The sequence below is a fragment of the Tinamus guttatus genome, unplaced genomic scaffold (genome assembly GCF_059628265.1).
Source record: "Tinamus guttatus ecotype Peru unplaced genomic scaffold, ASM5962826v1 Tinamus_guttatus_pri_ptg000065l, whole genome shotgun sequence".
Classification (NCBI taxonomy): Eukaryota; Metazoa; Chordata; class Aves; order Tinamiformes; family Tinamidae; genus Tinamus; species Tinamus guttatus.
In genome coordinates, this window is record NW_028288599.1 from 122,607 (window position 1) to 138,230 (window position 15,624).

At 37.3% G+C, this 15,624-nt stretch overlaps 1 protein-coding gene across 1 annotated transcript in view; it reads left to right on the plus strand.

Annotated features, from left to right (window-relative positions):
• Window positions 1–15,624, plus strand: part of LDAH (lipid droplet associated hydrolase) — a 97,727-nt gene that overhangs the window by 12,166 nt on the left and 69,937 nt on the right. Inside the window, exon 2 of the mRNA XM_088519627.1 lies at window positions 3,860–3,994. Within this exon, the coding sequence (XP_088375753.1) occupies window positions 3,860–3,994 (135 nt within the window). The remainder of the gene's footprint in view (window positions 1–3,859; window positions 3,995–15,624) is intronic.

A 15,624-nucleotide genomic window follows, 5' to 3' on the forward strand; every position in this document is an offset into this window, starting at 1 on the left:
GCCGAATCCTCAGCTGTGGTGTCAGTTTCTGCAAGCTTTTCCCAAGGGGGAGAACATCATTGTGTCTTGTGCATGCTCCATTTAAATCCTCCTGACATCTGCGTGGGCCACTTTCCATTCATTAGCGGAGGGGAGTTGCATCTTCTTCCATGGTGGCTGGTCAGAAGCCAAAGATGGATTAAGTTTCCTTGAGCAAGGAACTTGTCATGTAGATTGTCCAAGTTGGAGCTGGAAGCTTTGGCAGCTCAGTGATGAGACAGTTAGTGTTGCTGCCACAGAAATGACTTTTTTTTTTTTTTTTTTTTCGTGGTCCTGCTGTGCGCCCCTGGATTTCAAGCTTGATTTATAGCTGCTCATTAAAAAAAAATAATAATTCTGCATTTGGTTTTGTTGCAGATTCTCATGTAAATACCCTTGTATATGTACTTACTAGTGAAACTGTGAATTATTTCTAAAATTGCATTCATGGTAATTGCCAGCATATTTTCCAGTTCCTCAAAGTTCTCCATAAGGCCACTATTGGCTGGGTAGTTCCCTTCTGTTTGTGTGACTCCTTCTGTTCTTGATGGTCCTGCTGAGGTCCCAGAGGAGATGACAAAGGTTGGAGCCAGGTGTGAGGCACCACAGCGACTGCTGCTGCCCATGGTCGGACGGCTCAGACATGGCTGCAGACCCGGGGAAGGGCTCGTGGGATAGTGCTCAACACCCAGCAACTTGATTTGGAAGAAGGTGCAAGAAACCTAAAGTTAGCTGGTGTGAATAGCTAGGTGCATACTTGAACTTCTAGAGAGGTTCCTGCATAGAGTGACCAAGGTGATTAAGGGACTGGAGCATCTATCTTATGAGGAAAGACTAAGCGAACTGGGCCTGTATAGTCTGGAGAAGAGAAGACTGAGAGGAGATCTGTTCAATATGTGTAAGTACCTGAGGGGAGAATGTAAGGAGGATGGGGCCAAACTGTTCTTGATGGTGGCCTCTGACCACCAAGGGGTAACAGGTGCAAGCTGAAACACAGGCAGTTCCATCTCTATATGAGGAAGAACCTCTTTCCTGTGAGGGTGACAGAGCCTTGGAACAGGCTGCCCAGAGAGGTTGTGGAGTCTCCTTCTCTGGAGATCTTCCAAACCCGCCTGGATGCCACCCTGTGCCACGTGCTCTGGGTGTCCCTGCTGGAGCAGGGGGTTGGACTAGATGATCTCTAGAGGTCCCTTCCAACCTCAACCATTCGGTAATTCTGTGCAATTTTATGTTGCTTTGCATTCAGAATTAAGCCGCTAGATGTGTTGCATTGATGGCATCCTGTATTTAAGTTTATATTTTCTGAATGTAGTTTGCTTCTCCTGGAAGCAAGGAAGCTCAGATACTGATATGTAGTTCATTTTAAAATTGACTATGTTAGATCTTATGACACTTTCTAGAGGAAATTGTGAAATTTGGAGAAAAAAAAAGGTTTTATTTATCAGTGGTATCCAGGGGCAGATGCTTATTTTGTACAAATTGTCATCTCTCTTCTGCTATCTGTCTAGATGAAAAACAAGTGGTGGGTGTTTAAAATCTCAATTTAATGCAGGAAGCCCTAACAAGAAGCTATTTGAAAATGAAAACTAGGCAAGTTGGTGTTAATAAGTCATGTTCCCACTTTTAACTGTGCGAGTGATTAACCTCTTGAACAGACCAGTAAAGGAAGAAACGGATTTCCATTTTTGAAGATCTTCACACAAAAAAGCAGAATGACTTTGGGCTTAATGCAGAAAAAAATGGCACAAAGTGGCCTGTGCTCTTGGGAAAGAGCAGAGAAGATGAAAGGAGCCCTCTGGATAGGGGAGTGCCTAAATACAGCAAATCAAGTGCTCCGGTGCATTTGCAGGATGCACTGCAGGATTTTCATTGTCCGAGTAACTTAGCCATACGAAATGCTTAGAAATCTTCTGCATATTAAGATAATATGCAGTTTATTGTATTTGTCTTTGGGGTCTTTCCATTACATTCTCTCCTTACAGCTTTTGTTAAAAGATTCCAGGACTACCTAAGCATGCTTGTGTTTAAGCTGTGTTTGAGGGTAGCTGCCTCAGATGTGCTGCGTGGTTCAGATGGCTCCCTGCAACTTGAGACGTGCTGCTCGGCATGAGTGGTTCAGGTGCCGGGATAGCTCTGGTGTTCAGTAACAGAAGTAGCTCGAAGGTTAACCTCGCATTTTGTCATGGTTTCCAGTTTTTGACAGGAGGGGAAGAGTTTTGCCTTGTTGTTCTGGGAAGCCCTTAAAAGCACAAAGCAGCACTGCGGTGGCTCAAGGCCTCTATGGTGAATCTGCTAGTTCTTTTCCTTTAAAAATAAAATAATATTGTTAAGTTGAAAAATATTTTGTTTGCAATAGACAAGCCCAAAATATTGTTGATCATAGAGCACAGGACATATTAAAATTCAAGTAACTCCATTAGTTATTATTGTAATGGTAGAGGAAGAAGAATCCTTTTTTTTTCTTCATTATCTTTTAGTAGATGACAGCTGAACTAACACCATAAAAGGCAACTAAATTTGCAGATATAAGTTTGACCTGTATTAGTGGGTAAACTTTTTTCATATTCTTTCTACGTATTGGTAAATGCCTGCTGTTAAATATAGAATATGTATTGTTAAATACATAATATTTAACATAGGTAAACATGGGTATTTAAAAATGTTACAATAATAGGTATTATTGTAATATAATATAAGTATATGCATATTGTAAATGCATATTATTTTTTAAAAAAAGATTGAAAATAAATCCAGAAAAAATGTGGAGAAAAAAGCTGTTTGTAAGATTAATATGAATCTCTTGATCTCAGAACACCTAATTTCAGTGTGTTTTCAGGACTTAGTATTGTGATAACACATCATGATCAGATATACTGCCCAAGATGTGCTTTTGGGTCACTGCTACTTCCATCTTAATAGGTTGCTGAAAGGCAGGCTTTCTTGAAGCATCACCTCAAGGAGCTTGACAGATGACGTCTGGAGTTTATTTTCCTGTCTGATCTGAATATGATATATTTTGATGGTGCATTTTTTGATGTCTACATGATTACTGAGAAATCAGTAGGATTTTTTTCCTTAAAAAAGAAAAAAAAAGAAAAAAGAAGAAATAAATTGTTTTATACGCATGGATTTTTTAAGCATCTTGAGAGAATCAGGAACCAAAGTTAGCTGCATCTTCATTGGAATTTATTCTCCAAGTCCTTCGGTGTTTTGCCCCTGCTGATACCCTAAGGACAAAAATAAAAGGACAGAGATTGAATGTTTTCTTGGAAAGCTTGGAATTCCTGACATGTATATATTTTGATCTTTAATCTCTGCCGTATTATTTCAGTGGTGGCACCTGACTATAAATATTATAGTGCTGCTACATAATGCATTTATAGTGAATTGCCCAACTCTTTCAGGGCAAACCAACTTTGTAGAGATACCGGCCTCTGCGCTGAGATGCCTGGCTCAAGTGGGGTACATAATATTCTTTTTGATAGTTTTATAAAATTTGTGTCTTTATATAGGAGTAATTTTCTCTCATTGAGAATGTTCGGATGGAATAGATAAGCTTGAGCTTTAATAGGAAAAGAGTTTTTCTTGTTACAGGGCTTCAGTTTTAGCTTCTGTAATTTCAAAGTATTGCTACCCTATCGTTGTCATTGGTGCTGTTGATAAATGGAATTAAAGCAGGTCAGCAGTACATCCTCTAGAATTGGGAGAATAAAAATTAAAAGCAAATTAGAGAAAAATAAATTGAACAAATTTATGAATAATGCTGCTTAGTTTGCTTTGAACTGTATTGCTTCCTGTTGAAAACTTAATATTGACTGTGCTTATATTTTTCTTTTGGCAGGTAACCCTGGATTGGCAGGTTACTACAGGACTTTTATACAGGCCCTATATTGTGGACTAAATCAGCAGTACCCAGTTTGGGTTGTGAGCCATGCCGGACACTGTAAGCCTCCTAGTGGTATGGAGATGATAGAAGGTACAATATTGTAACTCTCAAATATTTGTAAAACCGCTGTTTTCTTAAGCAGAAATTTTGACTGTTAAAAACAGAATGTCATATTTATTAGTTCCTACAAATATTTCCACAAAAAAAAAAAAAAAGAGAGAGGGGTGGGGAGAAAGCAGGGAAGGTAGTAAGGAAAAGAGCATTTTTAGGTACATTAGATTTGCTAGTCAAATAAGGCCATAAGAGCAGTATGAGAACAGGTGAGATTGCTAATGGGGATCTTGAGAGACAAATTATAAAGAAGGTCCTCTAGACTTTGTCAAGTGGTGGAGATTAGTGCAGTGCCTTAAGTGCAGAAGATTCAGAAATGTGGAGCAACCCAAACATTTTTAGAAAGAAACCTGTAGCTGTTCAGCATAATTCTTCTTCCACAGACCTTTGCACTTGAGCTCTCCGTTGTCATATTGGTTTGTTTGATTTCAAGGTTGAAACTGAAACATGAAACTTGTATTTTTGGGGTCAAAGTCCTGTCAGTCATTGTAGTGTCAAATGGCCCAATGCTCCCACTTTTTCCCTGAGACATGAGAAATCTCTAGGCTTGTAATTTTTGGTACAGTTTTGAACACAGGATGCAGGTAGAAATCCAGCAACTGAGGTGAGCTGCTTCATCCATTGCTCAGAAAGCAATTAATTTTCTGCCCTGGGATCATGTCTGTATGTGTTTTTTTCAGTGCAAAGTTCTCCTCTTGGTGAGTAATGTGCAGTGACTGAAGCAGAGTAGATAAGTAAAATGGACACATTTATAGAGGAAGCAAACAGGGATGTTATAGAAAAGTCCCATTTCCCCTGTGTTGGAAACTGTTGTGCTCAGGAGAGTATTATTCAGGGGGAAGAAGGGCTGCTAGGGAATGATGTGAAGTCGAAGCCATTTCTCCAGCTGGCTTTATGGTGTCCCTTCTCACTGAGAGATCATTCTCGGGGATGGTTCACTTATTAAACACATATACATCTGGGTGAGATTCCTTGAAGACTGCGTGTCGTATCAGTGGTAAGGCAGCAAACCTCACAAATGCATGAAGGATGTGGATCCAGTAGTCCTAGTAAAAACCTCAAGAAATAAAGCAACAACAGCAAAATCCCCAAACAGTCCAAAAGGTAAGAATTCTCCAAATAGCACAGACCTTGTTTAAAATAATAATAATAATAAACTTGTATTAAAAGCACATGTAATATGTTTGCCGCAATCTGAAGGAAATCCAGCTTGTCAAAGCCAAACCAAAATGTACATGGCTCAATAGAAATCTAGGAGACCCATATAGGACAAAACTGAAAACTACATGAGAAAAATGGAAAAGCTCCTAAAAACAGTATATCAAATTTGCACAAGACATTAAGAGCTAATTTGAAAAGTTATTTGGAAAGACAGTTCTTCAAAAACAACCAAATCTTGGAATCACTGGTATCAATTCATAACAAAAACATAGACATTGCATTTACAATCACAAGGCCATATTAAACCCAACATATTAGTAAAAAAGCTCATCAGATAGCTAAAGCCCAATAAATTCTTTGCATGGCAGGGTATTTTGAGGTGATTTCCTTACGCAGTGTCTACTTTTTGGTGGATAGGTCAAAAGATTCACATCATTTTAAAGTAAATATATAGGAAGTGTTTGTGAGTCTGACCTCCAGTCTTGGTACACTGATAAGGTGATGAGAAAGATCAAGCACATGAATAAACACAGCCTCTTGGGAGAGAGTTGCCTCTGCCAAGAGAAATCTGGAGATCTATAAGACTGTCAGTAAGAAGATGGATAAGGGTTTCAGGGAACATACACTATTTTGAGTTTCAGAAAGCTTTTGAAAAGGATCCTCACCAAAAGCTATTGAAAAAATAAATGGTTGTGAGACTAATTAATAATAATAATTATTATTTTAATTGAAAGATGATTAGAGGTAAAGAGCAATGCTTAATAGTAGTGTTTTAGAATGGCGAAATGATTTAATTACTGGAAAAATGTTGGACAGCAAGGAGCTCCAGAAGCACCTCAGAAAACAGAATGAGTGGGCAGAAAGGTGACAAGTGAATGTCAGTATAAATAAACATGAGTTAATGCATCTGACAAAAAAAAAAAGATCTCCTGAAGCTATGTCTCCTTGATCCTGAACTTGGAATTTCCTCTTAAAATTTAGGAAAGACCTTGATATCATCACTAACGTTATCTCTTATTGCACAGTTGCATACAAAATATCAACAAAATGTTAGACCTAATCAGTGTTATAAATAAGATGTAAGTTACTTTATTATTATATAAAGCTGTGGCGGATCCACATTTTGAATATTATAATTTAGTTTTAGTATTAGTGTATCTGAAATTTTGAATGCAGTTTCAAAGAGAACATTTCAGAAGTGGAATTAATGCATGTATGGAGAAAGGCAGCTAAAACCAAGGAGATGAATTAGGATCCTTACCAAAAGAGATTAAAATGGTTGGGACTTTTCTGTTCAGATGGCAGAATACTGCGAATGAGCATAACTAAGATTTATAAAATCATGAAGACACTAGAAAAGGTAGATGAAGAGTGCATCAGATTTTGTAACAAAACTAATGGTCACTCAATAGTTGTAGTTGGTTTAAGCCAGGCAAAGTGTTTCTATGCAGCAAGTAACAAACTTTCGGAACTTGCTGCCAGAGTTTTATAGGCAGATAGTCTAAGTAGACTTAAAGCAATTAAATTCATGGACAATTGGTCCATAAACAGCTGCTGAAGACCTAGGCTCTTAGTTTTGTAGATCCCTTGCCCTTTTCACTTTGCATGCACAGACTGTCCACATTTGCTGCTTCTGGTCCCGGTGCCATCTCATTGACCTGGGAGGTTCAATGCAAGGGGAATAGAAAGTGGATGTTTCTTGTGTTTCCAGGATCTGTACTTGCTGGTGTATCATGAGCAAAGAAAAGCATTGCAAGTCACTGATGGATAGTTTAAAAATTAATGAATGAACATTTATGAGATCTTTTCATATTTATAGGGAGCACAGGTGCAGAAAATCCACATCCTGCCATTACTATATCTGTAGAGAGCATTTTAAAATACTCTGTATAGAGCCTTTATCAAAACTCTTTATCAGAGTCTTGTAGCAAGCCGAGAAGTTTAATGACCTTTGAAAAAAGGCTGAAAATAATGCTGCAGTGGCTATGGGTAATGTTGTGCAGTAGTTTTGAATATAGCAAAAGACATATAGTTCACGTGATATAAATTCAAGGGAAGCCACAGTGTGGCTAGAAGTCTTCACATTATGCCACTTTATCATCATATAAGTTGTATGCAGTTGGAGATTAGGTTTTGGGTAATTCATATTTGCTGTGACGCAAAGTAAACGAAAAGGAAATTTTAGATATCAGAAGCTGATTCCCTTATTTATGTATGGACCAAAACAGTTTTCATAAATTAACTGTAAAAGTGTGATCAGAATCACCAAACCAAAACAAGACTATCATTTGCAAATTACCAAGTGATTGACTGGAAGGAATAGGGAACCCTGGACCAGTGTTCATGTTCTCCCGTGGCTCCAGCTTTCCACAGGAAACTTAGCTTACTCTTTGTAGCATTATAGCAAATAAAAATCCTCAAGACCAGCAGTACATGCACGGGGACAAAGAATGCTGCTTTTGCATTTCTTCATTGCATCCTAGTTTTGAATTCCTAAGGCGAAGTGCCCGTGTCAAGGACCACAGCACAGGATGGCCAAAACCAGGTCGTGATTAATGTGCTGCGCGGAACTGAAGTATTTTATTTCTGATGAGCATTTCATAAGCCTTTATTTGCAATAGTTTTATGTAAATCCTTGGAGGAAGTTCAGTATTTCTTCATAAGAGAGTTGAAGACACAAATCTCTGACATCATTGATTCCTGAGGTTTTTCTGATTGGAGCCTAGCAAATCAAAAATAGAGAAAAAAAGTTGAAGGAAAAATCTACTACAAAGAATTTATATTATTAATTTAGCATATGCAAGTATTTAAATAGTATTCTCGACAAATAAAAGTTGCTTTCTGTGAAGTAATAAGTGGCTTAGGGGCTTATAATTTACTATGTCAAATATATGATTTTATTACTATAAACCTTTTTAAGGTGCAAGTATTGGTACGTCACTTGACTAATTTCAGCCTTAAAGACACATTCATAAGAACAAATAGGAAAATATATGGATAAAAATAGATCTTAACTGAAATATAGCAGTTTATTCCTTTAATGTAAAAAAGCATGTATCCCTATAGTTGATTTATTTTTCTACATTTCTGCAGCTCCTTTTAATGTGTCACTCTTTAGAAGAATTTGCATTACTCTTCCTTGAGATTTCAGGTCACATCTGATCAGAATAATGTCATGCATCAAGCTATAAAGTATTTTATACATTGAGAGAGGCTTTTTATGGTATAATTTATCATTTCTTACATGAATGTATTAAAAGTACACTGTAGCTTAGTGCTATGCTTGTCAAAACAGAGTCTACTGCCTGAAAAACAGTATTTATAATTTAGTATTTATAATTTTCCTAGGAATTAAATGAGAGGTCTTTTGACTTAGTCACAAGACTAAAAGCGAGCCATATTTTTATTTTCATGGTATCTAAACCCTGTTGAACATTTAATGTTCTAGAATATAAAATCAATAGCAAAAGAAAATAAATTGTATCTTGTTGCCTTCTCTTTTAATGCATGATTTCCTTTGAACAGCAGTCAAGAACATTTGAAAAGAAAAGCGTACTTTGATACTTTTTTAGAGAAATTGAAGTAACAACGGTGATTTTAATCTTCAATACTTTTTAAATTCTTGACTTAGAAAAAAATCTAAGGGTAAAACTAGAAAACACAATTCACATGAGAAGTGCTCTGTTTATTCAAAGCCCCGTCATTCAATGTAAGTGCAGGTATAGCTGCTCAGCCAAGGATGCACTATAGCAAGTTATGAGTGGTGAATACTTATGCTATAAGCTTTATATTATAAAATCCAATTGAGTAGAAATGCTTGCATACTGCTAAAGACAAAAGAGCGGGGTTTAGGAATAGTTCCCCATGTGGTGCTGAGTCAATAGCATAAATCAGGCGCCTGGAAACTTCTCAACAATCTTGCAACTTCTTTTGACAGAAAGAAAAATGCTCGTTAAAACTAGCACTTGCATATCAGCAATTCCTGAATTATTTAGTGTTAATTTTATATTAATTCCTAGTTCAGTGCTTTGTTATGAATATACTATTTTACAATAAGGTCTGAAAGTCTGGATTTTGCCCTGAATTTCTTTCATCTGCTCTGCTGGTAGGAAAGAAGCTAAAATAGTAGCCTGAGCAAGACATGGAACGTGGTGTGCTATAATAAGAGGTTATGAGTTATTTAGAACCAAGCTGTGGTCTGTGGGCCACTAGTGGTTCCCAGGACACTTGCCTGTGGCTGGTGAGATGAGCTGGCTCTCTCGCTAGTTTCCACTTGCTAAGCTGAATTAATAACAGCTAAGAATACTTTTCTAATAATATGTTTTTATGTTAGCATTCGCTATGGTGGTCTTAGATTTTACCACCATGAGTGGGTGGTGATGGGGGAATGGGGTCATGGTCTGCATGGCAGCAAGCAGGAGAAGAGGAGGTTATTGTGCAAGGTAAATTCTTTTAAGAACTGGAGCCCCAAAAGCAGTGGCTTGTCTCTAGTTTATGGCTTTTGTCCTCAATATTGTGTATGAGCAGAAGAGAGGTTTGCACAAAGGTTTGGGGACTCAATATGCATTTGAGAGTTAGTTTTAATGATCTTGTTGCTCTCGTTCATTCTGAATAGTAGAGATTTTTAATGATTGCTGGTTTTGAAGAATGCCTATACTGCTTTAAGGTAAATGAGAACTATTGGCAATCTGATCAGGCAATATTACTTCAACATTAGTGTCTTCACTCATGTGTTACCTGGGCTCTTCCATTATATATCACCTGGGCTTCAGCATTGGCTTTGATAATACTATTATCAAACAGTATTATCAAAGAATATTAATATGTAATATAAAGAGTATTAATATAGTGATATTAAGTGTCTATACAGATTTAGAAGTTGAAACAAAGTGTTTTAAGGTACACAGTGATAAATGCTGTGCCTAAAGGGTGTTTGCATCTTCTATTAGGCAAACAAAGCAAAAGTAGAGGAAAGGCAGCTGAAATGGCCTCTTAATAGCCTCTGTCATGGGGGTAGAATGAAGCCAGCTGCGTGTTAATTGTGGTTTTGAAATCTATAAGGAAGGCAGTTTGCACGTTTAGGTAAACAGAAGTTACGATGAGACATTAGTATTGGTGGTGTTTTTATCTTTACGTGGTAAGGTCTGTGTTTCACTGTGTGGTTTTATTGCTGGGTGTCTATTTTAAGCAAATAAATGAGTGTTTCTTGTTGTGATCCCACTGGAATGTTTTATATCTAAATGTGTGAAAAGCAAATAGTGCTAGAGATGCTGCAGTCTTCTGATTACTGTAACTCTTCTTTTCTTGGAGCCACATTTAGTTAATTATTCATGGAGGCCCCATGATCATGCAAATAGAGCCTTTGAGTGCAATCTTGCCATATGCTGTTGAGTTTATTAGTACTATTTGAATTTAAGTATGTTTAAAAATCATGTTCAGCTCAAAATCAAAAGGAAGAAAATAAAATTCTGCACTAAAATAAAATTTGTGAAGTATGATACTATGATTTCTAAGTTGCCTTATTATTTCTTTTCTCGTCATCCAAAACTTTAGCAATTCTAACAGCTCATAGCCACAAATTTATTGATAAGATACACTTAAACACTATTAAACTGATTCCAGTACCACTTAATGCTGAGCTGTATATTCCGTTGTCTTCAGTGGAGTTAGACCAGCTTGTGCTGATGTTACCAAGAATATGATTTTGTATTTATTTTTGTTATGGTGTCTGAAAAATATGTTCCCTATATTTTCTTTCCCTCAAAGATTTTCACTTTCATCAGATATATAGGCATATTATGAGCAAATGCCCATCAATAGCTTTCTAATCCATTCTACTACTTATTTGACTATTTCCCTTGTTAAAAGAAAGAGCATTTTTAATTTCAGTTTATATATAATGTTTATAGAATTCTATTTTTAAAAATATCTTTTAAAGTAAGAACTTTTGAAATGTGATAAAGACTTCTGGGTCATTATCCAGAAAATGAGAGATTAAAAAAAAAAAAAAAAGACATTTGTTCATTGGAGAGTATAATGTATTTGCTGCCTGCATTCCAGGAAATTTTGGTTAGGTTTTAAGATCGTTTATGGATCATTTTCCACCTTTCACCCCATGACATAGGTATGTTCTCCAACTGATACCATCACTTCTAATTAGATGCAGATGGCTGTTATTAAAGAGAAAAGTGTTCAAGAATTTGAACCTTATGAAAAGGTAACATTTATATCTTTTGGTGTCTTGACCTAGAAGGGCTGCTGCAGTTGACTGAGATGAGCAGAACTCTGGTGTTTCAGTATAACTTGTTTGAATGTTTACCATACTATTGCATGGAAAGTAAAACTGAAATAATTTAATAATCAAAATATTGAAATGATTCTGATTATTTTCTCCAGGGAAAATGTTCAAGAATCTTTTTAATCCAAGTCAGTTTGAGGGGAAAAAGTAAATTGCTTCTGCTACAGAATGGAAAGAGAGTACCTCCATAGCAGGGAATAATCCCTAGTGTCCAGAGCTGTAACGGGTCTGCTTTTGTTTTTGGTGCTTGAATCAAAAGGTTTATTCACTGTATAGGTCAACTGTAGGAAGAAAAATTATCAATACATTTTATTTATTAATAGTAATTTATTTTTGATCTAGACCTTAGATGGCTTAATTTTGATGTCAATAAAGCATACAAGAAATGGTACAGATCAGTTCAAATGTGTTCAACAGTGGGACTGTTTTTGATTCATTGTGATCTACAGTCATAAGACTGACAAACCATTAGCTATGTGCAGCAAAATTCCAGATTCTAAAAATAATCTGGTTTGGAACATGCCACCCTTTTATTTGCTTTGTTTTTAGTAGTTTCCCTTTCTTTAAGGGACAATATGGGCATATCAAATGTAAAAAGAAATACAAATATGCAGGAAGAAATAGCTACGAGTGGGCTCGCTTGAATACTATCAATCACATTAGTGAATTGCTCTTCTCTCTAGTGCATCCAGCAAGATCTCTGAAAATTAGGATTATCTTCTTTGAAACATGATATAGGATAAATGGTAACAGTGATATGGGCTCAGGCTGAATGAAGGAGTTTCATTACTGCTTGTTGGATGAAGGGATTTTTCCTTTTTCCTCCTTGTATTCCATAGAACTATTTGTTAGATTTGTTAGAGATATTCTTTCTGAAGGTTTTGTTTTGTACTTTTAAAGGTTCATTAAACTGACTGTAGTTACAAGCTATTAAATGACTTCTAATGCTAGATGACTCTGCATAGCTGACAAGTTAACCTGTTGACTTAAATGATAGAACAGACTATACTAGTAAATTCACTGGAAGTGCCATTATAGGGTCTTTTTTTTTCAGAATAAAACTGTATTTTTGAATATATTACCATTGAGTCTTTGCTGTCTGAGAATCCATTGAATTCTGTAACAGTGTTTAGATGTTTTGGAGGAAAAAGTTTGATCCTGCTGCAATCAGGGATGAAGAGAGCAACATCACTATTCCTAAAAGAAGTTTAGGCTATTTTAAATTCTACCTGATCATATTTGAATCTTTCTATTTGAGGGCACATTACATTCAGTTGTTGTTTTTTTCTAACATAAATTGTACTTTTAAGCCACAGGCAGTTTCCAAAAGTTTGTAGTGAGTTAAGACCTGGATGTGGGTATGATAAATGAAAAAAATCTGCTGTTGCCTGGCTGTGACCCTAGGACTGTTTCTGATTCACAGGTAAAATGAAGACCAAAAAAAAAAAAAAAAACCTTATTAATCTATAAGGAAAAATCAGCTTTTGCAACAGTAGCACTTTCCGTCTCTATTTCAGCTATAGCGCAAAACTCCAAGAAAAATAAATCCAGCACAGGATCTTTGGCAATTTGCCATACCTGCTATGCTATATCGTTCAGCAGGATGAATAAGAATGGAGCTTTCAGCATGTTCTTTGTGAAAGTTAAGAATGAAACTGCAGTCTTGATAACAGGGAAAAAGAAAAAGTCCAGTTAGTTTTTAAATAACAGAATGGTGTAGATGACAAGATATAAACCTTAGATGGTTAATTTGAGAACAGTGTTTTTCTTCTCCAAGGGGATGCAGTTCGCACTATTAAGTGCATGCAACTGGTAGTTGATGCTTTTGTAATAATGCTATAAATAGACCTATAGTATATAAAGAAAACAAAAGATAAAATTATGGTCCCTTTCCATAGTTTTGTCCCTGACTTTATTAAATTTAGACTCACGATGCTCTGTTCCATTCTATTCTGCCTTATGCTGTGTGTTGGGGCAAGTAATGAAGAACGGAATATGAAATGCTCCTAAAGCCAAATGCTGGTCTTTCCCACCGATTTTTGCAAAAGTGCAGGTGCTGGCAAAGCGTGAAACTCAGTGAAGAGTGTCAGACCAGGGACCCGGATTCTCCCCTCTGCTGAACTCGCTTTACGGCGTGTGAGCCGGCAGCAAAGCCCCTGGTGCTGGGACACCCAGCGCGGGCACCTCTGCGTCACGACGGGTGACGTTTGCTGTCAGTTTGCACTGGGTGTGCAAAGAGCAGAGCAGACAGGGTCTTACAATCAGGCTTTCCAGAAAAGGAGTGATTAGATCTGTGGATTAATTGTGCTTAGCATGGGTACCACTGCAGTACAAAATATATTGCATAAATTTACGCAGGAATAAACTGCTGTAACGTTTATGAAAAAAGCTGTCGTGGCACCCGTTTACAGCACCAGGAAACCCAAGATGTATTTTTGAAAACTTTTTAGAATCAGTCAGTTTTGAAGGATAGAGATTAAGGATGAAAAATGTTAGGTTTGCATATGTGAGTTGTTTACTCCAGGAAAAAGAAAAGGATACTAGACGCTATTACGTAATTTGAATTTGTTTACTGCAGGTAGTTTTTCTAGATAGGAAATTTGACATTTTTGTGGGCAAATGAAGATACAAACCTACTCTTTTCTATGCAGTTCTTTTAACATATATTAATAGTCCCATATCAATATTTAGGAGAGTAAAGAAAAAAAGCCTTAAGTTGTATTGAATACTATACTAGTGCCACTGTAGTACCTAGTTAAGTAGGAAATGCCTTCATGTTTCTTAAGTATTACTCTAACACGTTTGCACTTATTTTAACATTTCAGACTTTGTCTGTACCAAAGCTCTAAATATAATTTGGAGCGTTATTTTCAACAGAAATCAGCACTGTTCTAACAAATTAAAAGTTTTAGCCAGAATTCAGTAGAAGCAATTCAAAAAGTGTCACCCATGGTTCTGTCCAGCTATCTTCCTGTTTATGGCTAAAGAGCACATTATCCTGTTACCTACTTATCCTGTTATCTACTCTTCTCGGCGGTGGCCAGTGACAGGACAAGGGGTAATGGGTACAAGTTGAAACACAGGAAGTTCCTTCTCCATGTGAGGAAGAACTTCTTTCCTGTGAGGGTGACAGAGCCCTGGCATAGACTGCCCAGAGAGGTTGTGGAGTCTCCTTCTCTGGAGATCTTCCAAACCCGCCTGGATGTCACCCTGTGTCACGTGCTCTGGGTGTCCCTGCTGGAGCAGGGGGTTGGACTAGATGATCTCTAGAGGTCCCTTCCAACCTCAACCATTCTGGGATTCTGTACTTGTGGTACTGTATACCTGCTCATCCAGATGCCCTGTGAGCAGCCCTCCCTCCACCCCGCTCTGTGCCACTCTCCTTGCCTTTTTCTCCCACTGTTTATTATGCTAGTTTTTACTCACTGTCTGTGGAATAACATGGGTTGTCTTCCTCGGCCCACTGTCGTTATTCCCATCGAATCTGTGCTCTCCTTTATTTGCTCTCTGGACGTCTCTATCTCTCTTTGCATTTGTTTAAACTTGTCAAGGTTGGGAGGTGCTGTTTTCAATAGGTGAGACAGCCTTGCCTGCTGTGGCGTGGTGCCGTCTGTAACATACAGCTACCGAATCAGTGCCTCTGAAATTACATTCACAGTTTTCATTTGAACACATATAGAATTGCCACTGCCATCCCTTTACCTCTTAATGCCATCTGCCCGGGCTTGATTATGTGCAGTGCATCATAATTTTGTTTTCCTGGTATAATTAAACTGGCCAAACACAAGTGTTTGTTAAAATGGGCTATTCGCTAAGTTGCTCTTTTGCTACTTCATTCAGTAAGAAAGTCTTGTACCTTAGTTTCAAGGCTGAAATTTCCCTTTGTTCAATTGGGAGATTATTATCTGGCCAAGTACAGAGAGATGCTTATACACATTCTTTGCACTGAAGAATTACGTTAAGGAACAATATACTGTGTGCATGGGTCCTGGCCAGAGTCATACATTATGTGCCTCAAACTCTGATAAAGATAATTTAAATACTGGAGAATGTATTTGCCCTTGTGAAGCTGGGTGTTGTTATTTAGGACCATATGTGAAATGAGTATTCCTACAAGAAGCTCACAACGTGGAATGTGCAAAGGTGCCAC